The following is a 27,985-nucleotide window of genomic DNA, read 5'->3' on the forward strand; positions in this document are numbered from 1 at the left end:
GTTTGTTAAAGTAAAAGTTTTCCAGTATTTCACCTTTACAGAAAAGACAGTTCAGCAGTCTCATCAAAATTTGGAAGGAATGGAAAATCCTATGGCCTTCCTTAAGGGTGGTCAAAAAATTTTTTTAAATTTCTGTTTACTGTTCTAATTATAGCAGACATAGAAAGCTCTTACACAATCCATTTATAGGCCCTATCAGCATTATCTTCAAAATATCCCCCAATGCCCACCACCTTCCTCCTTCAGGTCCTACTCAGCTTCAAGCCACGATCACTCTCCTTGCCTGGGCAACGGCTCCAAGGCCCTGCAAGAACTACAAGGCACCCATTGTCCCACCTGCTCTACTCCACATGTGCCTTTGGGGCTTCCCATCCTTCCACCACATTCTACTGCATTCCAGCCACCCCAACCCCTGATAAGATTTTGACTAGGCAAGCATGCTCCCACCTTGCAAATGCTGGCCATGTCCAGACTGCTCTTCTGGCATGTGGCCACATGTCTCACTTTGTCATTTCCCTAAGGCATTTGCCCTCCTCAGAGATTGTCCCTGACCATTCTGTGTAACACAGCACCACCTCTCCCTCTTTCCCACTTCTCCCAATCCCCAATATCCTGCTTTATTTTTCTGCATTGCAGTACTGTATGAGTTAGTATGAATACTGTATGAATAAGTAACATGTTGTGTTCATAATATATATTTTAATAGGGGCACCTGGGTGGCTCAGTCAGTTAAGCATCCGACTTCAGCTCAGGTAATGATCTCATGGCTTGTGAGTTCAAGTCCCACGATGGGCTGTGTGCTGACAGCTCAGAGCCTGGAGCCTGCTTCAGATTCTGTGTCTCCCTCTCTTTCTGCCCCTCCCCACTCACGCTCTGTCTCAAAAATAAACATTAACTAACAAAATAAATAAATAGTATATATATTAATATATACACCATATAATATATAAATAATACTAACACTCTATATTAATAACATAAATAATACAAATCAATACAATAATCAATGTATTAAGAAATAAAGATATAATTTTGTTATCAAGTGTTTCTCAGAAAAAGTAATATTATTTTACTTATTATATGTAAAGCCCAGGAGATCAGGATTTTATCTCTTTGGTTGACTAATCCAATCCCATTTTTCTAGATCAGGACCTTGCATGCATTAGGAACTCCATTCAAATGGATAAGCCATTGTGAATGAATGGATGCACAGGGAACTTGTAATTACATTTTACTCTATTTCTCTATCACTTTACCATGTGTATATGCATATTCAGAAATAATTTTAAGATACTATATTCAATGAGGACATGTGGTTAAATTTACATGTGTATCATCTTTATTAAAAATTTAATGGCTCTTTTTTTTTTTTTTTTTAATTTTAACGTTTATTTATTTTTGAGACAGAGAGAGACAGAGCATGAACAGGGGAGGGGCAGAGAGAGAGGGAGACACAGAATCCGAAACAGGCTCCAGGCTCCGAGCGGCCAGCACAGAGCCCAACGAGGGGCTCGAACTCACGGACCGTGAGATCATGACCTGAGCCGAAGTCAGATGCTTAACCAACCGAGCCACCCAGGCGCCCCTTTAATAGCTCTTTTAAGCAGTTCCCCCTATTATTATTTTATGATTTGAATGAGTTAAATCTGGTGAAGACTTTGGTACCATTCAAAGGCAGCTTACTGTTTGAAGGCAGTGGCTTTCATACTCTTATGACTATGAACCACAATTTTATGGAACAAATTAATATTTACCATATGCATTCTAGAAATGTCTTATCTTTTTTCTCTTCTGTTCTATTTCATTTTTAAATACATGCCACCCTTGGGGTGCCTGGGTGGCTCAGTCGGTTGAGCGGCCGACTTCGGCTCAGGTCATGGTCTCGCGGTCCGTGAGTTCGAGTCCCACATCGGGCTCTGTGCTGGCAGCTCAGAGCCTGGAGCCTGTTTCGGATTCTGTGTCTCCCTCTCTCTGTCCCTCCCCCATTCATGCTCTGTCTCTCTCTGTCTCAAAAATAAATAAACGTTAAAAAATTTTTAAAAAATTAAAAAATTAAAAAAATAAATAAACACATGCCACCCATGATCCTATGCATTAAACTCACGACCCAATTTTTTTCATAAAAAAAAGCATAACCTGTAGTTTGAAAAACATGACTAGAGAGTACACAGGATAATATGCAGAATTCCCAATGAACTATTATTAATGCTGTTGCTGTTCATTAAAAAAAAATTAATGAACCCTATACAGAATAATACTTTTGAAAATAACTATTATTTTATATCCACATATGACCCAAAATAAGTGTACTCTGAATATTAAATGCGAATTTTTGAAATAGAATTTTATATAAAGAAAAAGAATGTGATCAAATATATGTTCTTAAAAAATTAAAGAAATTACAACACGAAAGGAGAAAACTATTACTTTAAAACTGAAAACACCTAGGGGCACCTGGGTGGCTCAGTCGGTTAAGCATCTGACTTTGGCTCAGGTCATGATCTCATGGTTTGTGAGTTTGAGCCCCACATTGAGCTTTGTGCTGACAGCTTGGAGCCTGAAGCCTACTTCGGATTCTGTGTCTCACTTTCTCTCTCTGCCCCTGCTCATGCTCTGTCTCCTCTCTCTCTCAAAAATAAACATTAAAAAAACAAAAAAACAAAAAACTGAAAACACCTAAATGTAAAAGTTACTATTTCCCCAGGAGAATTATGATTCTTGAACAGCTCTGGTAAATTTATTCAGATTAATCTGTAACCAGTGGATCCCAAAAGTGAATGTAGTGATGGAATTCTTTTAATGGTATGATCATTCTCCTTTTGAACCATGATGAAAATAGATATATTTTCTTTTTCCCACATATAAATTATTCCTCTGTTGCATCAATTCTCTCCCTGGAATATTTAGCACATCTTTATTTTCCACTATATGTTTATCTATTACCCTATATAAATTTAGAATCACACACTTAGACCATTAAAATAACTTCCTAAGAAGTCGATAGTCCTCCTATCGCTCTGGATCCAAAACAACTTTAGATCATTACAGATTTATCTTCCTAAAATCCTACTTGATTAGCTCACTACTCAAACTGCTTCTCCTGCCATGCAAAGCCTTCTCAATTTCATCTTTTTAGCCTTGCCCATCATTAGTACTTGTGATGGTCAGTGCTATATGCCAATTGGGCCAGCTTATATTATCCAGTTTTCAGTCAAATACTAATCTAGGTTTTGCCATAAGTCATTTTGTAGATATGACTAACATCTATAATCAGTTGACTTTATGTAAAGAAGAACATCTTAGATAATCTGAGTGGGTTTAATACAATCAATTTAAAGGCCTTAAGAATAGAACTGCTGTGTCCCTAAAAAAGAAATTCCACCTGAGGTCAGGTCCTGCCCAAGAACTTCCAGCCTGTGCTTCTTGATGGCCTGCAATATGCTTTTCAAAATTGCCCATCCAGCCTCATAACGGCATAACCCATTCCTTGAGAGAAATGTGTGTGCGCACACATGTGCATGTGTGTGTGTGTACAAGCTAGTAGTTCTGTTTCTCAGATGGAACCTTGACTGATAAAACATTTTACCATCATTAGTACTTTATGCCACAACCCAACTTTTGCCATATTTAGTTTGTGCCTTAGACCTTATGGACTCTACTCATCTTCCTTCAGATATCTCCGTGTGAAATGGTCATTCCACCCTTGCTTAGACCCTTGGGAATCCTACCTCACTCCCATTTTCATAAAACAAGAATGACACCATTCTCTGAATCTCTATAACTTTCTGTTAGGTGCCATTTGAATGACACAGAACATGATCTGACTTTTATGTTATTTTTGTATATTTCCTTATGACTGTAAGATCCATAAGAATATAAGATGTGTTATATAGCTCTGAAGTTTCACCAATATTCAAGTGAGACTTCAGTAATGGCACCTTATACACATCAGCAATGTAACAGATGTGTGAATAATAAAGTGTTATTATATACATAAAAAACGCAAATCTTTGGGCGCCTGGGTGGCTCGGTCGGTTAAGCGTCCAACTTCAGCTCAGGTCATGATCTCACAATTCTTGAGTTCAAGCCCCGCGTCAGGCTGTGCTGAGAGCACAGAGCTGGAGCCCACTTCAGGTTCTGTGTCTCTCCCTCTCTCTGCCCCTTCCCTGCCCCTGCTCACACACACTCTCTCTCTTTCTCTCTCAAAAACAAATAAACATTAAAAAAAATTTTTAAAAATAAAAAAGCCCCAGCAAATCTTTGAAGTCATATCGACTTCAGTTTTCCACTCTGGCTCTGTCTTACTAGCTTTCTGGCAATAGGCAAATTACTTAATCTTTCAGCCTTAGTTTTCTCTTACATAATGTATAAAGTTTTCTCTGATGTAGAGATTAATAATCACCATACTGAATCATGGTAAATACTAAATGAGATCATGTACCTCACATGTATTAGGGCTCACTGAAATTAACTATGTTGGAAATGTTATTATGCATTAATTCATCAAATACATCTACATTGAACACCTATTATAAAATAGGCATTTTGGTTAAGTCTTGTGAAAAATGAAAGGTAAGGTAGTGATTGCCACATTTATTAAGTAGTTCTTTTATTCCAGTTATCCTTTAAATACTTACCTAATAATTTATGTCTATAATAACTCAACTGAGAAATTATTATTATCCCTATTCCACATGAATAACTGTTGACACAGACAGATTAGGTTATTTGCCCAAAAACTGATTGCTAACAAGTGTCGGACTCAGGATATACACTAAGTCAATCTAATTCTAGAGTCTGTATTTTTTTTAGTTCTAAAGTCTGTATTTTTTAAAGTATTTATTTGATTGTAAGTGAAATTGAGAATCTTTTTCATATATTTATTAACCTTTGGTATTTATTTTACTTTGTTGTTGTTGTTGTTTCTTTTTTTTATTACTATTTTTTGTTGTGTGTGTGTTTAAGCAGATTTTGTACCCAACATGAGGCCTGAACTCACAACCCTGAGATCAAGAGTCTCATGCTCTATGAACCCAGCCAGCCAGGCACCCCAAGAGTCTGCATTTGTTGTTGTTGTTGTTGTGCTAAGGTACTTCCTATGGACATGGATTTGGTTTTCAAATGGCATGTATACTAAAGAAATACAGAAAATTTTCAAAAATAAATACTAATGATGAATTTTAAATGTCCCACAAAAAAACCAAAAAAGGAATGTAGAAAAAAATAATGTTCTTCAAATAGTTTTAACACTACTTGGTATACATGACATTTATTATTACTCAAGAGGCCATATTAGAATGGAGAAAATTGACCTGCTCTTATAATTTACTGACCTCAGTCTGGAAGGATGTTCCTGTCCCCTCCCTCTACTGCATGTGGAATGCCTGATAGTTGTTATGCACCTGTGAATTAGCACATGCAATTTTTCCATGTAGACAAGCAGATCTCCACTGTTCATACTGCAGTTAAGGTTAAGGGTAGTTCTAATTAGAATCTTTTAACGCTTTATAAACCAGTCTTTCAAACTGAGATACATATAAAAAAAATAATACGTGGTGATTTTACTTTAAAGATATGACTCTAGTATGATCAAGATATTGAGCATGCATTTTAAAATAATAGTGGTCTTCAAGATTAATTTTTTTCTCTATACTTTTCATATAGTTTCTCAATAGTTAATATGAGAAATGTCTGTGGAAGAGAGATAATATTAACTCAATTTTTCTCATTCAGCTAACTAAACTTTTCATACTAAATCATGGCTATTCATCTTCAGGGTAACATTATAGAGAAATTCCTAAGCATTGCAATGATTTCAAGTATATTAGTTTTACACCAAAAATATTTTAGAGCATTTCTTTGCTATGAAGTCAGCAAGAAAAAATTGAGTTGCTGTACTCTACAAATCTCACTGCTGAGCAACCGCTCTGGACGGGCCTCTAGATGGCCTTGTAATGCATCTTCCTGTGATTCAGACTCAGACCAGCACTCAAGAGGTTCTCTATTAAATAGCATTGACTTTCTGTTCAATAAATGTTTTTTCTAAAATTATTCCTAAAATAATTCCTCATACCTCTTCTCATTATACATATGTAGTTTACTAATTCATAAATCCTTAAGTTCCCTTATAAAAATAACATTATCATTTTCTGTTTTCCCCATACTGTGTCCAAAGGTCAGCTGTTTAAGTCAGACCCACTTGCATGTTCCCAATGCAACTTTCTCTCCTGTATCTTACAAGTTTAGACTCAGATTTCTCTGAAATCTTATTTTAGGTTTTGTGCTCCCTATTTCTAAAATAACACTTAATCTGTAAAGATATTTTCGCAAAGTGCATTCGTTTATTTGTCCCCTTTTCCAACATTGACAATGAATCAAATCTTTGAAGATATGGGGCATAGATTGTTTCTATTTCTCTATTAAAATGAAGAAAACTAAACAAAAGAGTAAAATAATGTGCTCTTTTTCTGTTTTCTTAATAGTTTAAGTTTCGTCTTTCTTGTTTTGAATGATAATTGCATTCATTAAAATTGTAGCTCATTTCTCTCATTATCAAGTTAGTTTTTTATATTCTGCTGTGTAATTCAACATTAAAGTGCTTTTAAAGGATGCTAATTTGTTGGTTGTTTTATTTTCTATAGGCCATGATATTACAAATTAATTTCAATGATAGCCAAAATCATGTGAAGAAAATACATACATGACTGACAGAAATTATAAAGAGTATTCTTTATAATTAAATAAAATAATCACATATTTGGGGGTACCTGGGTGGCTCAGTCAGTTAAGCATCCAACTTTGCCTCAGGTCATGATCTCACCGTTCATGGGTTCGATCCCCGCGTCAGGCTCTGTGCTGACAGCTCAGAGCCTGGAGCCTGCTACAGATTCTGTCTCCCTCTCTCTGCCCTTCCCCCTTGTGCTCTCTCTGTCTCTCTCTCTTTCTCTTTCTCTCTCAAAAATAAACATTAAAAATTTTTTTTTAAATAATAATAATCCCTTACTTGGAGTGACAGGGAAAAAAAAGAATTAACTTATTTGTAGAGAAAAATCATTTCCCATACTATCCATTACAAAATTATTTATGCAATTTTTTTTCAGGGATCATCTACTAGGAAATGCCAATGCATAAGCAATCTTTCTAAGACTGACCATGAATTTAATAATAATAATATAACAAAAGATAAATTCAATAATATCACATAAACTATTTTACCTTTGCATTATAGGGAATGTAATGTTTTGATAAAGCTTCAGGCGTATGCATCCATGTTTTGTCTGCAATGAAGAACACACAGTGTTAAATTAAATTATACGTTCTAAGGGTGTCACATTAATTCATTAGCATATGTAAGGAGTGTGATATGGGTGGGAGCAATTCTAAATCATGATTCCTTTGCTAAATTGAGAAAGAATAACTAGTCAGATATAAAAACAATGTAGCTGGAAAGTGTATACAAACTTGGGATAAAAAGACCATAATAAGCTATAGGCTTGATTTAAAAGACGGTTTAAAAAGTAACAACTCAGTGGACTACAAGTAGTTACATCAATTATGTGATTATGTGATATCTTTCTCATTTCCTTTTATACTCTCGTGGTTAACAGTTTTTTTAAAAAGTTCCCTAGTCAATAAATCTTCAACCTTTCAAATAGTCCTTAGATTAGTTTAAGAGAATATTAAAAACAAAGTGACTAAAAGAATAAAACATATTGAAAAAAATTTGTGTTGTGTATTATTGTTAGAAATAGAAAAATATTTTTCATTCAATTTTGGATTGTATTTACATATTCCACATATCTTCCAAAATATTTTGTGGACTGTATAAGTGAAGAAAAAGCAAAAAAATGTTAAACTAATCATATTTGACTACATTTTCGAAATTGCATTTGTTTGTTGTAAAACTTCTCAATCTTCAAAAACCATTGTCTCCTTTAGTAGAGTTTTGTATTCTACTCCTCACAGAATTAAAACATTTAGAATCAATATTATGAACAGAATAGAATGAAAGACGTATTTCACCATGAAAAATAGTAAATAAGTACGTACTGAAAAGAAATAGATTACTAACGAAGTATTTTTAACATTCAATTCAGAACATTTGAAAATGATATTAACAGAAACTAGTTTGGTATCTTTAATATGTTCTTCTCAAACTGGGGGATTGTGAGGACAAAGAGAAAAAGGCCTATCTTTCCGGAATGTCAATTACTTTATACCATTTGGAAAATAATGCAGTATATTTAAATTAAACATGTTTATGGGGTACAATGTTCACAAGAACTTCTGAGACAAAACATGAGGGATCAATAAAATCCCAAGCTCATGGTGCACCTTAGGGCTATTTCTGACTACTGAAGCAGATATGTGATAGTTGTGCATGGGTGAAGTATGTTGAGAAGCAACACATTCTAAGCTTCAAAAAAGCATATCGACATTGTATTAATGTAGAAAATTTTTATTTCCTATAAGGATTTTCATTTTAATTACAGTTTTCTCTTTATGACTGCTACTAAATGGTGAAGTGATTAATTCAAGAATAATTTGTACTTAGATTTGGGATACAATATTGCACTTGTATATTAAAAGAAATTAATCACAATGCTATACACCAGAACAATAAAAACATCAAGATAATAAAAACAAAGATCTGCCTTTAGGAAACTTAAAAAAAAAAAAATCTAATTTCTTTTTGTAACCCCTTAACTCAATTATTCTCATGTCTCCTTTTCTAAGATACATGACACTGCTCAGAAGTATATAAAGTCTAAATCTGAATATAATGGTCCATTCCAATCCTGAGGCAGAGGGATAATTGCTTTCTCCTATAAGCTACTATTATTTGAAAACTGATGATACTACTTCCATTCTAGTCTTGTATTGCAGTGACCTAGAAAAAGGGTAGTTACATCCAGCTGTTACTGATGACAGACTAAAATATTCACAATGTTAAATTACCAGTGGAGAAGCCGCAGTTGTCACAATGACAAAAAATCTACATCCACATCGTCAAGAGATGATGGTTTAGTGGTTGTTCATTACATACCTCTAGTACAGGCAGTATACTTATAACACCTGAAAGATTTCTAAAACACATCCTTACTGTCATCCTAATTTATACTTTGGCAGAAGGAAAAACTAACAGAATAAAACTCTTTATATTAATTCATTTAGATGTGACTGACCTTGAAGAGTGAGTACAGATGATGGTTCTCGGTCACTATCTATCTATGCCGATAGGAGCAATTAGATATATGGAACTGGTACAGAAACAGGAACACAGACACTTCGGAATGTGCCCCCTTCCTTGAAATTAAACTGTAATCACTAACTCAAGAGTAAACAGTCACATAAATAAAATGCCAACATTTCAAAATACTTGGCAAGTATCAAACCACTCTGACTGCTAGGTCAATAAATCTGTGTTCAAAATGCACTTAGATTAAGAGCTCATCAAGAATGATGCAGGAAGTTCATTATTACTGTATCAACAGAGCTTAGTATATTGAAAGCATCTACTTTGGGTATATCAAATTTATTTTTTTAAGTTTATTTATTTATTTTGGGAGAGAGAATGTAAGCAGAGGAGGGGTAGAGAGAGAGAAGGAGAGAGAGAATCTAAAGCAGGCTCCACGTTGTCAGCACAGAGCCCAACAACGCAGGGCTCGAACTCATGAACCCTGAGCTCAGATCATGACCTGAACCGAAATCAAGAGTTGGAAGCTTAACTGACTGAGGCACCTAGGTGCCCTTAGTATATCAAATTTAAAACAAAATGGTGTTGGGTGAGTGCCTGCATGTGAATGGGTTAAAAAAGGGAAATCATACTTAAATTTTAAATTTTAACTGCGATGCTATGATTATATCTACTCATCAGTTTGTCAACTGATAAAGAAAATGAAGAGCATCTGGTTGAATTATTTAATCACATGCATTCACATTCAATGCTTTATGTTTTCTTACTAAATTATTCATTTTTGATGTAATGAATTTATTATAGGATTGTAAAAACTCAAAGAGAAAGCTAAAATAAGAAAGGAGCTATAGAACAAATACATTCATTAAATAATCAATGATTATAAGGTTAGACTAATTTTTACAGATCTCTTCAAAATAGTCCACAATGATGCAAATCTAATACATTCACTCTTTTTTAGAATCTGTAGCGTTAGAGACAGCATTTACAAAGAAAATCAGTGAAGTCACCGGTAATTCAACCAAAGAATACCAGACAACATACTAATTGGAAAGGCTGATAACAAGAAAAAAATATATGTTTGAATTTAAGATGATCTCTTTTCCATAGGCTTCTGAGTACAGGACAATTTAGTAAGGTTGCATGTGATAACCAAGTAAATTGGACAATTATGAAAGAAGAGATGAGGTTTTACTGATTGAAACTTTGTTTAGAGTAGAATATACAGTGTGTGCTGATGTTAGTTATTGGAAATATGACTGAATAATATATTCTCTAGGGGTACAATTACAGCTCCCGATTGTCAAGATGTAGGACTTCTCTCATAAAATTCAATTTTTCCAACTCAAATTAAAATTCAACCAAATAGTGCTATTGGTTGAAACTAGCAGCAGAGGCTCTAAGAATTCTTCCTTTATCAACCTCACTAAGTGAGAGTCAGAATTGATTAGTAAGTGGGTAGAACTTCTGGTATCAATTCTAACTTGGAATTAGAGCAAAATATTGATCAGTAATTTCCTGATAAGGAAATTTAGTCATTAAACTTGGAGGAAAAAAAAAGAAACGTTTTAAAGAGAATGAGGCAAAGCAGGAAAGAACAAATGCTTCTCTTTCCTGATTCTCTAAATCAGTCCAGTTTTCCCCATGGCTATATTTCCACTGTCGTCAAATGAAACAAATATACTATTGCTGGTTACTTGGGATTTCTCTGTGAAAAACTCCAAAATCCTCTTCAACTAAAGAGAAATTAGAAATAGGGAGTTTCAACTTTAAAACCATGGGAAAAGGAAATGTAAGCAAATAAAAAGAGTCTAGAAGTGCTTTTTTTTTTTTTTTTAGCGTTTATTTATTTTTGAGACAGAGAGAGACAGAGCATGAACGGGGGAGGGTCAGAGAGAGAGGGAGACACAAAATTCGAAGCAGGCTCCAGGCTCTGAGCTGTCAGCACAGAGCCCAGCGCGGGGCTCGAACTCACGGACCATGAGATCGTGACCTGAGCAGAAGTCGGCCGCTTAACCGACTGAGCCACCCAGGCGCACCTAGAAATGTTTTTTAAAAATAAGATAATATGGGGGTGCCTGGGCGCTCAGTCAGTTAAGCGTCTGACTTGGGCTCAGGTCACGATCTCGCGGTTCGTGGGTTCAAGCCCACTGTGCTGACAGCTCAGAGCCTGAAGGCTGCTTTGGATTCTGTGTTTCCCTCTCTCCCTGCCCCTCCCTCACTCGCACTCTGTCTCTCAAAAATAAATAAACATTAAAAATAAGACAATAAAGGGGTGCCTGGGTGGCTCAGTCGGTTAAGCGTCCGACTTCAGCTTGGGTCATGATCTCGCAGTTCGTGGATTCGAGCCCCACGTCTGGCTCTGTGCTGATAGCTTGGGGCCTGGAGCCTGCTTCAGATTCTGTGTCTTCCTCCCTCTCTGCCTCTACCCTGACTCATGCTCTGTCTCTCTCTGTCTCTCTGTCTCTGTCTCTCTCTCTCTCTCAAAATAAATAAACATCTAAAAAATAAAAAAAAGGTAATATGATTAAAGTGACGAGTTGTGATGTAAGATTTTTATTACTTCATTAAAAATACTTATATGTATCATAGAATTATTTCCAGATTCTTTTTTTACTAGTAAAAGAATTAAAAATGAAACATTATTTTACTTCCAGTGTATGTTTTAAATCTGATGCAAACTGCAGACCACAATAAATATTATTTTGCCTTCCCCTTATTCAGAAAAATAATCAAAATTATAAATTCCCAGTTTCCCAAGGTTGAAAGGTGCCTGAAAGTTCACATCCCTACTGAATACATCAATCCTCTGTACCACAGCCAAATGTTTGAACACTTCTCACTTCCAAAACAAAAAAAAAAGTTTGTACTTCAAGCAATTCTATGATATGTTTGCACAACTTTGTTGGAATTTTTTCCTGCATTAAATCAATGACCTTGTAATTTGTACTCATATGATCTGTATTAAACTTAGTCCCATGACCACATGACAGTCCTCCAAACACTGAAAGACCACACCAAGGGTTCTCAGCCATACTTTCTGTTCTAGGTTGAAAGCCCTGAAGTCACCCCAGCCTTTCTCATCTGTGTGTGACACAATGTGTCAATCAGTCCTTTAAAGAGAGAACACACTATGCCAGACTTCATGGAATGGAAGAGAACAATCTACTTCATGGTTCTGGACCGTCCATTATTCATACATTAGAAAATTAACTAGAACCTTTCATACACGCTGTTGACTTAATTCTTCAGTCATTTTTTACCCACATAGAATTTAAGGTGCATCTTCCAAATAATAACAGTATACAAGTAAAAATGTAAGTGTTCGATTTTCTGGACCCACGTTTGGCAATTTACATGATCTTATTAAGTATATAGTGTGGAATATGACCCAACTGGTCATTTCAGCCCCACATATCTGTAATTCTACCACATCAGTTCATGTATTTCTGCTTTCAATCACTTATGAACTTGAGTATGACTAATTATTCTCTCTCAATTCACTGATAGCATATTAAATAGGGCAGAGCCTTGTGTCCAGCAGCAGACAGCTCCTCACAAAAAGACAAGGGTACATTATTTTAACTTCACTGAACTATGTAAAACTATCAAATTTTGCAATTTTTCCTATGAGTGCATCATGAAACATTCGTCAAATGCCATGTTTTCCTGCCCCTTAAAAAAACAGCATTTAACTAGCTGCTTCTTTCATTCCTATGCTGATAATTATGATATACTACATTTATATTTATTTTAAATCCCTGCCTGCAAATTAATAACAAAGTTATTTTAGCCTCATTGTTATCAATTTACCTACCATCAAGCCTCACATGTTATTCAATAAAGAGTGAGTGAAACATGTGCAGACATGCAGAAGCATGAATTTAAACCATGGTAAATTTGGGGTGCCTGGGTGACTCCGTCAATGGAGCATCTAACTTCGGCTCAGATCACAGTCTCACAGATCGTGAGTTCGAGCCCCACAGCATCAGGCTCTATACTGACAGCTCAGAGCCTGGAGTCTGCTTCGGATTTTGTGACTCCCTCTCTCAGCCCCTCCACCATTCCCACTCTGTCTCTCTCTCTCTCTCTTTCTCAAAAATAAATAAACATTAAAAAATTAAATAATGGTAAATTTTTATTAAGTCCAGCGAATTTAGTATTATACGGCTATGCTATCTAGTAAGACTAGTTTGAGATCACTTTATTTTTTGCAATTTCACACCAGAGAATAAAATTGCCAGAGAACACACTGTCATAAGTGTATTTTGAATTAAACGTATTAAACAAATCCACTCTTTCATCAGGGTGATAACCCAAGAAGGTTAATTAGCAATGTTTGCAGATGTGTGTTACTCTATTCTAACCTCATTCCTGAACCATGTGATTTGATAATAGGAAAAACTGATTCCTTAACATCAGTTAATAGTAAATACTATTACTAGAAAATCATTACTATGATTTTCATAGTAATATTGAATTGACCCCCAGGTCCTTTAAATGTGAACAACTTACCTTTCTTTCTGCTAAAAGCACGATTCATGATGATCAGCCAAACAGACGTTGAGTTCAATCACACTTGATATCCTATTAAAAAAAAAAAAATATTCAAGCAAAAAGAAACATTGACGAACCTCTTTTATGGAAATGCATTAAAAATTTTTTTTTAATGTTTTTATTTATTTTTGAGACAGAGAGAGACAGAGCATGAGCAGGGGAGGGGCAGAGAGAGAGGGAGACACAGAATCGGAAGCAGGCTCCAGGCTCTGAGCTGTCAGCATAGTGCCCGACACGGGGCTCGAACCCACAGACTGTGAGATCATGACCTGAGCCGAAGTCGGACGCTTAACCGACTGAGCCACCCAGGCGCCCCGAAATGCATTTTAATCACAAAGTCTTTAAAATTTTTTTTTAAATATTTATAAACAGTACTCTGGAATTCCCCACGAGACACTGAATAAATATAAATTTATTCATAAGAATAAATAAGAATAAACATAAGTACTCAATATTATGGGTGGCACAGCAGATAAGAACAATATCTCAAATAAATTTCCTCCCAAGTTCCCTAATCTTCTTGTCTTTTGCCTATTATACATCTACCATTAATTATATTTATGTGCAAATTTAAGGAGAAAGAAGATTAATACTTTTCTCTTAGCTTATAGGTAAGAAGTGTGATACAGTTTGGGGTTATTAACAGTACTGAACAAACAGAAGTCTTTGATTATGACAGTGGCAGTCATGTCCCTCTCCAACTAGGCTCTGCTAGGTGGCCCTACACCCCATGATGCTCTGGGCACTGCTGTCTGATTCAAACGAAGATGATGGCACCCTATCCCACTTTGAAACCAAGGAAGCACACGTGATGATCTCTGATTTTGCCTTTGGAATAATTTATCCCTAGTCTTGAAGAACACTTCACGTACACAGCAAAATAACTATGTTCCAGTCCTGTGGGAACTAAGAAGTCCAAAAGCCTTCCTTCATTTCATCCCATCTCCATCCCTTTAGTTGAAACTGGCAGAGGGTTGTTTGGCCACATCCTTAGTATTCTCTGCTATATGGATAAGCTGAGAATGTTCCAAATCTGTAAGTACTGTTTCTTTGTAGTTTAACAATTCCTTTTTCAATTCATTTTTTTCTTCTCACATTTTACTATAATCAGTTAGAAGGAACCAAGCCACTGTTCAACACTTGGCTTAGAAATTTTCTCAGCCAAATATCCAATTTCATCAATTACAAGTTCTAGCCTCCACAAAATACTAAAACACAAATACACTTCAGGCAAGTTCTTTGCCCACTTTATAACAAGAATTACCTTTTCTCCATTGTTCAATAACACGTCCTATATTTCCATCTGAGACCTCAACAGAATGTCCTTTACCATCCATACGTCTACCAACATTCTGTTCATGATTATTTATGTATTCTCTAAGAAGATGGAGGCTTTTGGTCTCCTCTTTTCTTTCTGAACCCTCACCAGAACTGCCTCGAGCAGTACCTTCACAGCAATCTCCACTTCTTTCAGCATGCACCTCAAAACACTTCCAGCTTTTATCCATCACCCAGTTCCAAAGCTGCGTCCACATTTTTGGTTTTTTGTTGTAACAGCTTCCTACTTCTCAGGATCAGCTTCTCTCTTAGTCAGCTTGGACTGCCATAACAAAATTCCGGAACTGCAACACTTAAACTACAGACATTTTTAACTCGCAATATTGGAGGCTGGAGGTTGGAAATCAGGATGCCAGCAAGGTGAGGTTCTAGTGAGGGCCCTCTTCCTGGCTTGTATACGGACCGATACCTTCTGGCTGTGTCCTCACATGGCAGAGAGAGAGGGAGCTCTTGTTTTCTTCTCTTTTTATGAAGACACTAATCCCATCATGGGGGCTTCATGCATATGCTCTCATCTAAACCTAATTAGGTCCCAAAGTCCCCATCTCCAAATACCACTTTGGGGGTTAGTATTTCAACATGTGAATTTGGGGGGAGAGGGGTGGATACCAACATTTCATCCATAACTCTCACCATTAAGCCTACAAAGCAATAAAACACAACAGAGAAATTAATCTTTATAAAAAGTCATTTTTATAGTGAAATTACTACTATCTCTGTTCTGGCTTATCTGCTCCCAAAGAATTAAAAGTTAACAGAATTATAAAATATTATCACTAGGTACTGTTTTGTACACTTAGATAATGACACTATAATATCACTGTCTTACTGACCTCATACTTCATTCACTTTTTCATGATATGCCATTAATACAAGACAGGTAGAGAATATATTTTATAAACTAAAACACCAAAATGATTACGTCATTTATACTAACAATATAATATGGTTTCTTTCGTATAATATAAAAGATACTATTATTGGAAAAGTCATGATTTAAATGACTTTATTTATTACAATTAATTTATTTATTCATTTGGAAATCATTTATTAATCACCAGTGCCAGGCATTCAGCAAGGTATACAAGGGGATACATTAGGACAAAATATATTCTGTATCCTACCAAAAGTTACTTTTCATCTAGAAACTAACAGACATGGTTATTGATTGATCGATTGTATCCTGGAGGAATAAATGAAAATCAAAAACTAGCAGAAAAGATACATAATGTATCTGAATGTAAGATTAGATTTCTCTGGAAAAATACACAAAATTACCATTACTACTATTAATCAGTAGAGCAAATTCAGTATGTCTCAAGTAGACATTGTTCACAATAGCAGATTGTGAAATATAAAGATGGAGGTTAAGGGGTGCCTGGGTGGCTCTGTAGGTTAAGAGTCCAACTCTTGGATTTAGGCTCAGGTCATGATCTCCCAGTTTCATGAGTTCAAGCCCCACTTTGGGCTCTGCTCTGATCACGCAAAGCCTATTCAGGATTCTCTGTCTCCCTCTTTCCCTGCCCCTCCCGGCTTACACTCTTTATGTCTCTCTCAAAAAAATAAAAAAAAAAAAAAGATGGAGTTTAATACCATATAATTTTAAATTTCATAAAATCATGCTTATTTATTTATTTATTTATTTTTCTTTCAAGACAGAGAGAGCATAGGGGAGAGGGGCACAAGGAGGGAGAAAATCTTAAGCAGGCTCCACGCTCAGCATGAAGCCCTACAGAGCTTGATCCCCGACCCTGGGATCATTGACCTTAGCTGAAATTAAGAGTCAAACACTCAACTCACTGAGCCACCTAAGCACCCCAAACTTTATTTTAAATTAAGATTATAATATAAAGTCTCTGGAGACATATAGACAGGAAAAAACAACAACAACAACAATAACAACAACAAAAACCTTAACATGACTGTATAAGGTTCAACAGGCCAAATAAATAGAGGATAAAATAACACTACAATTCTATGACTCCAGAACACCAGAAGGATTTTCGCCTGTTTTCCAAACACAGATATAAATGTCAGTGAATATCAGATAGGCTGTTCTTATCATGTAAATAAAAAGTCTAATTTCATTTTCCAACTACTTTTTAAATTTTTTTAACGTTTATTTATTTTTGAGACAAAGAGAGACAGAGCGTGAATGGGGGAGGGTCAGAGAGAGAGGGAGACACAGAAACTGAAACAGGCTCCAGGCTCTGAGCTGTCAGCACAGAGCCTGACGCGGGGCTCGAACTCACGGGCCGTGAGATCATGACCTGAGCCGAAGTTGGATGCTTAACTGACTGAGCCATCCAGGCACCCCACTTTCCAATGACTTTTTAGCATATTTATTTGACCCTAGCCACTCTATTCTTCTTTGTAAAGCAGTTCTTTATTCCCCACTAGAGAATAAGTATGGTGGGTTTGTTCACTATGCCCATGTGTAGAGCACAGTGCATAATGCGAACTAAGTTGGCATTCAATACACCATATTCATGTTCAATGTATTAATAACATGTTTTAATGTATTTTATAGCTGAAGTAGTAAGATATACATTGTTATCGATTTACCATTTTAAGTTTAAGAAATATAAGTTTTGTATAAACCTACTTTGTTTCAGTTTACAGCATGATATAAATCTTTCTTTTTGGACAAACTTTTGATAAACATTGCTTCAATGGCTACTTATACATGGATGCACTATTGCCTTCTCAGTAAATAATTATTTCTAAATTCTAGCTAAACAATATACAGAAAGAATAGCTGACATAAATAACTTTTACAATTTTTTCCAAAAAAAATAGCATCCCAGAGTAAAAGTTATACTAGGTCTAAAGTGTTACTATTTAGATTTTCTATTATTTTTTTTTAATTTTTTTTTAACGTTTATTTATTTTTGAGACAGAGAGAGACAGAGCATGAACGGGGGAGGATCAGAGAGAGGGAGACACAGAATCCGAAACAGGGTCCAGGCTCTGAGCTGTCAGCACAGTGCCCGACGCGGGGCTTGAACCCACGGACCGCAAGATCATGACCTGAGCTGAAGTCGGCCGCTTAACCGACTGAGCCACCCAGGCGCCCCTTAATTAAACATAAAAGAGTTGTTCGATTAAAAAACAAAAACAGAGGCTGGAACAATGTGCATGGCCATGAGTTGTGTGTGAGAATCCTCATTTACTTTCATACTCTCCAGGACTGAATACTGGATAGCGTGTGTCTCTGCATGTGTCTCTTGGGGATATACTTTTTATAATCCTTTCTTTATACATACAGAAAACCCTTTGGGATTAATAATACTATATGGTATGATATGAGAACTTACACTAATTTCTTTAATGGTATATGTCAAAACGGAGTCATTACCATTCACTGACTAATCCAAACCTTCCTCAGAAATGTATGTTGCCACCTTCCCATATGTTAAAGAAAGCTCTATAGACTCATTTACACACTTCTACTTCTAACCAAGATGGAGTAACAGGCTATATTTCTCTTACCATCTACAACACCTAAAAATTGAGACAAAATGTATGAAACAATAATTCTCAAGACTACGAACATCAGACAGCAAAGGAAAGCGATCGATGAAGGATGAAAAACAATTAAGGTAAGCCATACAATTTCCCCAGTTTAATACACAGAGATAGTTTCCAGGATATGGTGCAGGGAGGTGGAACCCAGTCAGATTCCAGCAACCTCCCTAAATTGAGGAGATTATCATTGCCAATGTGGTAAAACGAAGGTGACTAGTGTTGCAGACCAGAGCACTGGAGAGGCAAGGGCTCCACAGAAATAACTAAAGATACCTGCAAAAAGCCTTATAATTTGGGGTGCTTGGGTGGCTCAGTTGGTTAACCATTGTACTCTTAATTTCAGCTCAGGTCATGATCTCATGGTTGGTGAGTTTGAGCTTTGCATCAGGCTCCACACTGTCAGTGCAGAGCCTCCTTGGGATTCTCTCTCTCTCTTTCCCCTCCTCTCTCTGTCCCTCCCCTGCTCGAGCTATCCCTCTCTCTCTCTCTCTCTCTCTCTCTCTCTCTCTCTCTCTCAAAATGAATAAATGAACTTTAAAAAGAAAAAGTCTTACAATTTAACTTGGTAATGACTACTTCCTAAGACTGAGTAAATAGTCATCCACAAAGTTCAAAGAGATTGGTACCTGTAGCTCACTCTAGAGTCAACAGCAAGGAAGAAAAAGCTCATAATTTACAGGATATCAGTTACATTACTAAGAAGTGCCTAGCCTTGTAAATGGGGGAAAATAAAGCTAGAATAAATGCTGCTTTGGACCCACTTAACAACTTTTAAAAACAAGACCCCAAAGAATTAACCCATTTCCAAGTAACTTCACTATATCTCAAAGTTATGTTCAAAAACACTTTAAGGAATATAAAAATACTCAACACCAAACATAGCGAAATGCATAATATCTGGCATCCAATTAAAACAAAAAAAATCAAGCATACAAAGAAGTAAAAGAATACAATACACAGTGGGAGGAAAATCAATTAAAACTGATCCAGAAAAACTGATCCAGAAACATAGACATCACTAGATGAATTGTTTTAATATCCATTTTTTAAAGTTTATTTATTTTGAGAGAGAGAGAGAGACAGAGAGCACAAGCAGGGGAGGGACAGACAAAGAGGGAGAGAGGGGGAATCCCAGGCAGGTTCCATGCTGTCAGCACAGAGCCCAACACAGGGCTCGAACTCAAGAACCACGAGATCATGACCTGAAGCAAGATCGAGAGTCAGACACTTAACCTATTGCACCACCCAGGTGCCCAAATTTTATTTCAAAATCAGGAACTATATTAACAAAACACTATAAAATAACTTGGTATTAATTCATTCTATAACTTTAAACTTTTGTAAGCCTAATTTTTAAAAAAAGTTTGGAGCCAACAATCTTTTTTTTTTTTTAAATAGATCCAGCATATTGAGGTTTGAAAACTGATTTTATGAAAGAAATCCACTGATGTTTACAAACTAGTTCAGAAGAAATTTAGAGTGGCTTTTTAAAAGAATGGCAGTTTCCTGCTTTAAAAAACCTGCTGCCTAGGCTCTTAAATAAATAAATAAATAAATAAATAAATAACTATTGTTATGACAAGAAACTTTATATGGTGTAATACTAAAATCTATAAAACAGCAAGTTCTGAATTTCATTTTTTCCTTACCAGTTTATCCTCACCATATTTTCCTGAAATTCTTTCAAGGTTAAAGTTTTAAAGAACGTGAAAATGGATTAAAACATAATCTACATAAACATAAGTCATAAATCACTTTAAAATCTCATTGCTCACCCTGAGATGAGAAATGATGCTAAAATAATGAAGCCTAATCATTAAGTTGAGTTCTAGGAAGAGAGACTAGGTAAAGTTAAAAAACAATACAAAACACAGTTGTTTCTCCTGTGAATGAATTTTTTACTCTCAAATGTCTTATGTGCTTTTTTTGAATATGTAATTCAGGAAGGTAATCATGAGAGAATGTCAGCCGGTTTTAGACCCAATATTAACCCTCCAGGTTGCTAAATCCTCTGTAGTGGCTAGCTACTGGAATGGAACTTCATTGCTTCTAATAGTTCATGTAGCTTCCAAAATCCTCTTCGGAGAATTCAGCTCATTTTTTACTCTTCTGGATCTACTTAGTATCCATTGTAAAGGTTCTCTGCTTGAATCTCCAAATTTTAAGATATCTTATAATATTCTTCTTTACTGTATTTTATAACTGTAAATTGCAAAAGTCTTGCTTTCGTAGATAGATACTTTCTAAGTGTAGCCAAGAAAACTAACCAGCACACAAACTGAGAAATTTCACATTACTAGAAGAAGCTACATGATCTGTGTTAAAGAGAATATTTATTTATAATTTGCTAAGAAATAGTGGCATTAGTGATTTCTGAATTTCTCTGACTTGGGATATAAATGCTTACCATTATTTTTCTATATTTTACAATATTTACCCATATGTCATAACCTTCATTAAAAATCCTTCGCTCTTTGAACAGATACGTTTTGAGACCACATTATGTGACAAGCATTATAGGGATGGAGAAGTAAAAATAAGTATGGCATGTCCCTCAAAGAATGTATCATCTTTGAGAAATAGGGGAGAATGGGTGTGGGGCTCTGCACATAGGGACAACCCCTTTTAGAGAGGGATACCATTGAAAATTAGAGGATGAAGTACAAATGACTGTCCTGTTCAAAGTGAAAGTTTCAGAGCAGACGTGACTAATCATTGCCCAGAGGAGCAAAGGTCAAAGGTGAGACAAGAAAGAATGTCCTGGGCAGAGGGTAGACTACAGCACATGTTGATTATGGGCATGGGGCTCTTCGTCACACTAATAGCCTCAGACAGCATCCACTGGCCTCACAGAGGCTCTCATCTAGGCTATTCTGTAACATCCTTGACTGGGAGCAGGGGAGGTCTAAAGGAAACACGTGGTTACCTGGTAATGCGGCCAACTCTTTAGAATGGCTTATATGCAAGAAAAGCTTAATATGCAAGGTCTAGAATACAGTTCTGTGCAACAGAATAAAAAGGGCTTGAATCTCCTTCAACGCCAAGACTGAAGTCAAAATAAAGGCTACAATGAATCAAAAAGAAAAAGGGGCATATAAAGCCTATCTTTTCTGACAATGAAAGCTACCAAATTTTATCCATTTTATTCTGACAGTAACACTTACTGCTTTAAGAGGATTTGGATGAGGTATATTCAAAAGTCTCTTCCACAGCTATAAACCTCTAACTACCATGCAAAATGTATCTGGGCAATAATTGTGGCAATGTTGCGATACCACAAAATTCCATACAGGGACTGGGTACTACAGAGATACCCCTTGTATTTGGAGGTGGTGCTGCCACTCAGCACCTCTGGAATGAGGGTATCCGTGGGTCTTTTTGTGATCTTAGTGAGAAGGAAAGTTGGTAAACGCAGATAAAAAGGACCAGCCAGATGTCCAGGCCAGATACACCCTTTTCACAATTTTGGCTTCTGCAATCTTGCTTGCCTCTTGCATCAGCCAGCAGCCAGGAACCAGGAGCTTCACTATACTAGTCCCGCCCAACCCAGAAGCACATATGTATAAAAGATCAGTAAAATCTGAGCCAGATGCTCAGCCATTAGAGGTGACTCCACAGGGCTGGCACCTGTGTGAAGTAAACAGTCTTTTCTGATTCCCCGAGTGCATGTCGTCTACCTCTTTCTGGGCACTGAGTATTTGCTGTAACATTAGGACCAAAAGAGTGAAACCTCCAGGGAAGGAGAGGTATTGGAATTCTCAAACTGCCTAAGCAATGCCTTTTGCATGGGCATGATGAGTATCCCAATATACTTCAATAAGTGCCTGTACAATTCTGAGCTGCACTTTGGCAGGCTCCTAAAAGTCTGTTTCAATAATTAGATACTGAGAATTTTCATTAAAACTTCATTCAATGATCAATTAACTATTTGTCTCACTGGGTTTTCTTCATTATCTTCTGTCCTTAATGGGAGCTCAGCTACCTTACTCTAAAAATGTGATAATCACACAGTAAGTAAATTATGCTCAGAGAAATATTTTTTAAGACAAATAAAACCCTGCATATTGAAACAAACATTATTTACAGTACACAGGACTCTGCTATATGTACACTAAGTGTCCCGGGTTTAGGTTCCCTTTGAATATTAGATTTTGAAGTATTTGGCGGAAGTCCTACTCAATATTTTCTCCATTTTAGAAAAAAAAATCATAACAATATACTTTTGTTCCTTTTTATTTTGATTGTACACATAAGAACTCTATCCTTTCACACCTGCTGTTTTGGTCATTTCACCAAACACTTTGATATCCATATTCTAACTGTGAGAGAGAACTTGTGGGATCCAATTACTGAGGTAACATTATCTTTGGCAAAATTGTCTGAATTCCTTTGAAAGACTAGAATAAAACAGCTTGACTACTCAATTAATGCTATCAGAGTCTAAAACTCAAGACTTTTTGGATTTTAAGACTAGGATTTGTAAAATACATACTGTTTTAAGATTCTGTTGATTTTTACAAACTAAAAGCAACAATATAAAAATTTTTATTTCAGTTTCAAATTTTCTGCCTTTTATCACAATATTTCACTTTGTTGAAAAGAAACAGGCCCTGAATGGAGTCACTTTTGCTAAGCCCTGAGACTTAATACCTAAACTAATTGCAGTTTCAGCCTCTCCCAGTTGTGGAATTTTAAACTAATCAGTCCGGAATTTCCTGATCAGCTTTATGAGGTAATCTGCATGTTAAGACCCCCTGCTCTTCCCCCTCAGGGAAGGTGACCTTGCCAGAAACAATTCCTTCTTTTCTTTTGCTAATAACCTCCTTGTCCTGCCCATTGCTGCCTATAAAATCCTTCCATTTTGTACAGCTTCTCAGAACTCTCTTCTACTTGCTAGATGGGATGCTGACTAATTTATGAGTTGTTGAATAAAGCCAATTTGATCTTTACATTTACCCCAGTAGAATTTTTTTTAACTTGAAAGGGTTTGTTTTTTTTTTTCATTTCAGTCTTTTGCTTTAACATCAATTGTTTTTAGATTGGTATCTTTACCAAAAGCACAATTTTTTTGTATTTACATTAAATTCTAACAAACAGTAATTATGAATGTGTATAGACTTACCATTTTCATCATTTCATAGATTTATTTTAAGAGAGTTTTAAGAAAGTAAGAGAAAAAGATTATTTTTCTTTTACAAGATTTTAAAGCAGCCCTCAAAAGAAATCCTTTATCTTTTCACTTGATATCCGGAGTATCTCACAATGTCAATGGTTTCATTGGGAGAGAATTGACGGACAAGACATCTACCTAATCCTTGAAAACAGAACTTTCAAACATTTATACTGGGAAATCATGCTTTCTTTACTGTTAGAGGCAGGCTGGATATTACCACTGCACTTGCCCACACACAATGCTGCTTGGCCACAGCTAAAAATACATTCTGTCTCTGTCACTACAATCATACATATCCTATTTTTAACTTTACTGGGACTACAATATTCTTAAATTCTCTCCTTCCTGTGGGTTTTTACCAGTCTTTCACATATAGCTGCCAAAACACTTATCGTCAAAAATCTCTTTATCACCATCCTGACAATGTTGAACTTACTCTAGCTCTGTGATCCTAGAAAATAACAAAGGTTAAGGAAATCCCCCACCCCTTTGTGTTTTGGAAATGAAAAGAACCACCCTTCCCCATATGATTTAGATAAGATTCAAGGCACTCTCCTTGTTTACTCAAGACAAGGCCAGACAAAGACCCTCCAAATTCCCATCCTTTGCTTCATAAATGATTAGCTGAGCTATATGTACCACTGACCAATCTGGACAAAATACCTGCTACTTGACTATAATTTAGCTAAACTTCTCTCTTTCCTCCAGAATCCTTAGCTTTGACCTACTCTCACCTTAACAAACTCAACCCTTCCCTTCATAATCTCTCCTAGAAATAGGTGATGTACAGGGTAATACACTCTCTGGTCTGCCCTAATCACGCCACTATCATTCATCCCACCTTCCCACATCTCATTCTTTCTAGCCTTGTTTACTCTTCCTTATAAAAGAAAAGCTCTTTTCTGCCTAGCCTTTGAGATGCCTATAGATCTGTGGTTGGCAAATTCTCCCTATTACAATTTCCCCACCTCCATTTATTGTAGTAATCTTCCAAATAAGGCCTGGGGTGCCTGGGTGGCTCAGTCTGTTGAGCATCTGACTTTGGTTCAGGTCATGATCTCCCAGTTCCTGGGTTTGGACCCTGTATCAGGCTCTGTGCTGACAGCTCAGGAGTCTGGAGTTTTCTTCAGATTCTGTGCTCCCTCTCTCTCTGCCCTCCCCCATTCATTCTCCCTGTCTCTCTCTCTCTCTCAAAAATAAACCAATTTTTTTTTTTTTAATTTTTAAAAAATCAAAGTTTCCTTACATAAGTCTTGATTTGCTTTTTATTTGACACTCCATTTGATCAGATTAGAAAGATTTCTGGCAACTAACCATAACCTAGTCACTGAACTAACTGAACTAATTTGAAAATTTTTCCTTTCAATATATCTACTCAAATGGAGCTATACCTCTCATTCTCTTGCACTCATGAATGCTTTCATTTCAGGATAAAATGATTGCAAGAATGTCTTTGAAAAGTAAGTGAATCGGAGATTTAAAAATTTTGCTGTCCTAGGGGCCCCTGGGTGGCTCAGTCGTTTAAGCATCTGACTTCAGCTCAGGTCTTGATTTCACGGCTTGTGAGTTCTAGCCCCGCGTTGGTCTCTGTGCAGAGAGCTGAGAGCCTGGAGCTTGCTTCAGATTCTGTGTCTCCCTCTCTCTGCCCCTTCCCAGCTCTCTCTCTCTCTCTCTCTCTCTCTCTCTCTCTCAAAAATAAATAAACATTAAAAAAAAATTTTTTTTAATTTGTTGTCCTTGCATCCCTAGCATCTAGTTCCTTGTATAGTAAATATCTCATAAATTACAAAGCAATTTAACAAATTAAGTTTTCTAAAATAATACATATTTTATTGTAATACAAACATATATCTTAGCTTCCAAAATCTGTTGAAAATGTGTAACTATAAAAAATCTTAATTTGAAGATATTTTCAGAATTAAAAAACTCTCCAAAGCTGTTTAGTAATTGATTACCTTGTTACACATACTGCACACAATTATGATGAATTATACAAATAAAGACAGAACACCTTTTCATCAAAGAAAACATTAGAAACAAGCCAAAAATGATTAACAACCATGATCATTTTCTGACATAAGAAACAGAACTTTTGTTGGACATGAAAAAATCTATTGAAATGACATATGTGTTGAAACAATATAAATTAATGAACAATTTAATAAAACCATGCATATTTTCAGACAAAAGTTCCACTAAAGTCAAGCAAACAGTGTATCTGTTTCAATGCCAAAAAAGAAGAAAAAACTTACTCCAATAAAACATAGGCAATATTCTTTATCTAGGTTAAACTTTTCATAGAAACAAAATTCTAAGAATAGAAGGGAATGAAGACAGTATTTAGCTAAAGACAAAGGAAGAAATATTTGTAAATGGGAAAAGAATAAGAAATCATTAATAAGTGAGCCAAAAGGAAAATATTAGTATGGTCAGCGAGCCTTTTTGCTCAACTACAGACCCCAACAATTAAAACCAGAAATAGACAAGACCACTGAACTCCTACTCTAAAACCCATTGTGCTTATTTCGTATTGCACTTTCTTGAGGCAGTGACAAAGGTGTTTTGCCAAGACCAGAAGATTCCAACTGCCAAACCAGAAAAGCCCTGATAGCAAGGGAATGCCTAGAGGACAACACCCCACAAATCCCCTTCCCTCCCAAGATCATAAGCTGAACACATACCACCCCTCACCCATGGTCACATGCCCCCTGCATGGTCTCTTGCACATACCTGCCTTGACCCTCTCTCTGTAAAACTCTAGGTGTCCATCTTGCAGGCGAGGAGGTCAGTTCGTTAAGGTTTGAGCCTGCCACCTCCCCTGGCTGCCAGCTTATAAAATAAGTTTCTCCCTTTCTCTTTTTTAAACTGTCATTTCTTGAGTTATTGGCTTCTCTTATGATGAGTTTATCCAAATTTGTCCAGCAACAGTGTTGGCAAACCAAGCCAGGAATTACGCTTTGTTTTCTAAGTCTGTGGCTCTGATAGATCGATGAATACAAAATATTCATATCGATGAGTACAAAAATATAATGGCTAAAACTATAAAAAGCTACAATAAATGGAACTATATTACAAAATGGTACAACTCATAGCTGAATTATTGAGTTTGAAGATTAAATGGAGACACTCTCTTAGGTGGCTACAGAAAAGAGATACGTATATCAAAGAAATACTAAGAGATATAGAGGATAGAAATAAAATGCCAAAATCTAGATACTGGAATACCAAAAAGAGAGAAAAAATAAAAACAGAGAGCAGGGAATAGTTAAGAAAAAATTATGAAAAGAATTTTCACAGAATTAAAATAGACTATGAAAACAATGTCAAAATGAAAGTTTCAGATCCAGGCATGGTATAGTAAAATTAAGAATATTAAATGCAAAAAGAAAATATACAACATTTCCAGGCAGAAAAAGATGGCCTAAATAACAACAAGAACAAAATTAACAATAAAATTCACAATAGTAAACACAGGATGCAAAAACAGTAAGTAAGCAATATTCTAAGCTATTCTAAAAGAAAAGAACTTTGTTTTTTGTTTTTTAACTTTTTTTTAATGTTTATATTTGAGGGACAGAGAGAGAGACACACAGCGTAAGGGGTGGGGGGCGGGGGGGGGGGAGAGAAAGATGGAGACAGAACCTGAAGCAGCAGGCTCCAGGCTCTGAGCTGTCAGTTTGAGCCTGACATGGGGCTCAAACTCAGGAACCATGAGATCATGGCCTGAGCCATAGTCAGACTCTTAACCAACTGAGCCACCTAGGCACCCTTAAAAGAGAAGAACTTTGAACCATGAATGTTATATAGAGTAACTATAGTATAATGTGTGGGAGTAATACAGATATACAATGCTTGTGGCACCTGGCTGGCTTAGTCAGTAGAGCCTGTGACACTTGATCTCAAGGTTGTAAGTTCGAGCCTCACATTAGGTGTGGAGGTTACTTAAAAAAAAATAAAATCTTGAAGACATACAATGCCTCAGAATTTTTACCACTGAAAAAATAAAGTACTTTTGCTTTTTTTTTTTTTTTTTACTGAAAAGGTAAAAAAAAACAATGAAGATACTCTTGGTAGTATTAAAATAAGAAGAGAAACAAATCCAGCTTTTTTGGTAAAAGATAAAAGCACTATAGTCTTACCATAAATTTTACCAAGGTATTTTATCCTAAAAACAATAATAGCTAATGTAGGAG

General features: G+C 36.1%; 1 protein-coding gene across 14 annotated transcripts in view; it reads right to left on the reverse strand.

Annotated features, from left to right (window-relative positions):
• GULP1 (GULP PTB domain containing engulfment adaptor 1) overlaps positions 1-27,985 on the reverse strand; it is a 276,210-nt gene that overhangs the window by 93,333 nt on the left and 154,892 nt on the right. For all 14 annotated transcript variants that reach the window (XM_019461729.2, XM_019461824.2, XM_019461804.2 and 11 more), the window contains 2 exons: positions 13,712-13,783; positions 7,216-7,277 (listed from right to left, as the gene is read on the reverse strand). In XM_019461729.2, the coding sequence (XP_019317274.1) occupies positions 7,216-7,277; positions 13,712-13,739 (90 nt within the window). In that variant the 5' untranslated portion in view covers positions 13,740-13,783. The remainder of the gene's footprint in view (positions 1-7,215; positions 7,278-13,711; positions 13,784-27,985) is intronic.

The sequence above is a fragment of the Panthera pardus genome, unplaced genomic scaffold (assembly GCF_024362965.1).
Source record: "Panthera pardus isolate Hobbes unplaced genomic scaffold, ASM2436296v1 HiC_scaffold_10, whole genome shotgun sequence".
NCBI lineage: Eukaryota > Metazoa > Chordata > Mammalia > Carnivora > Felidae > Panthera > Panthera pardus.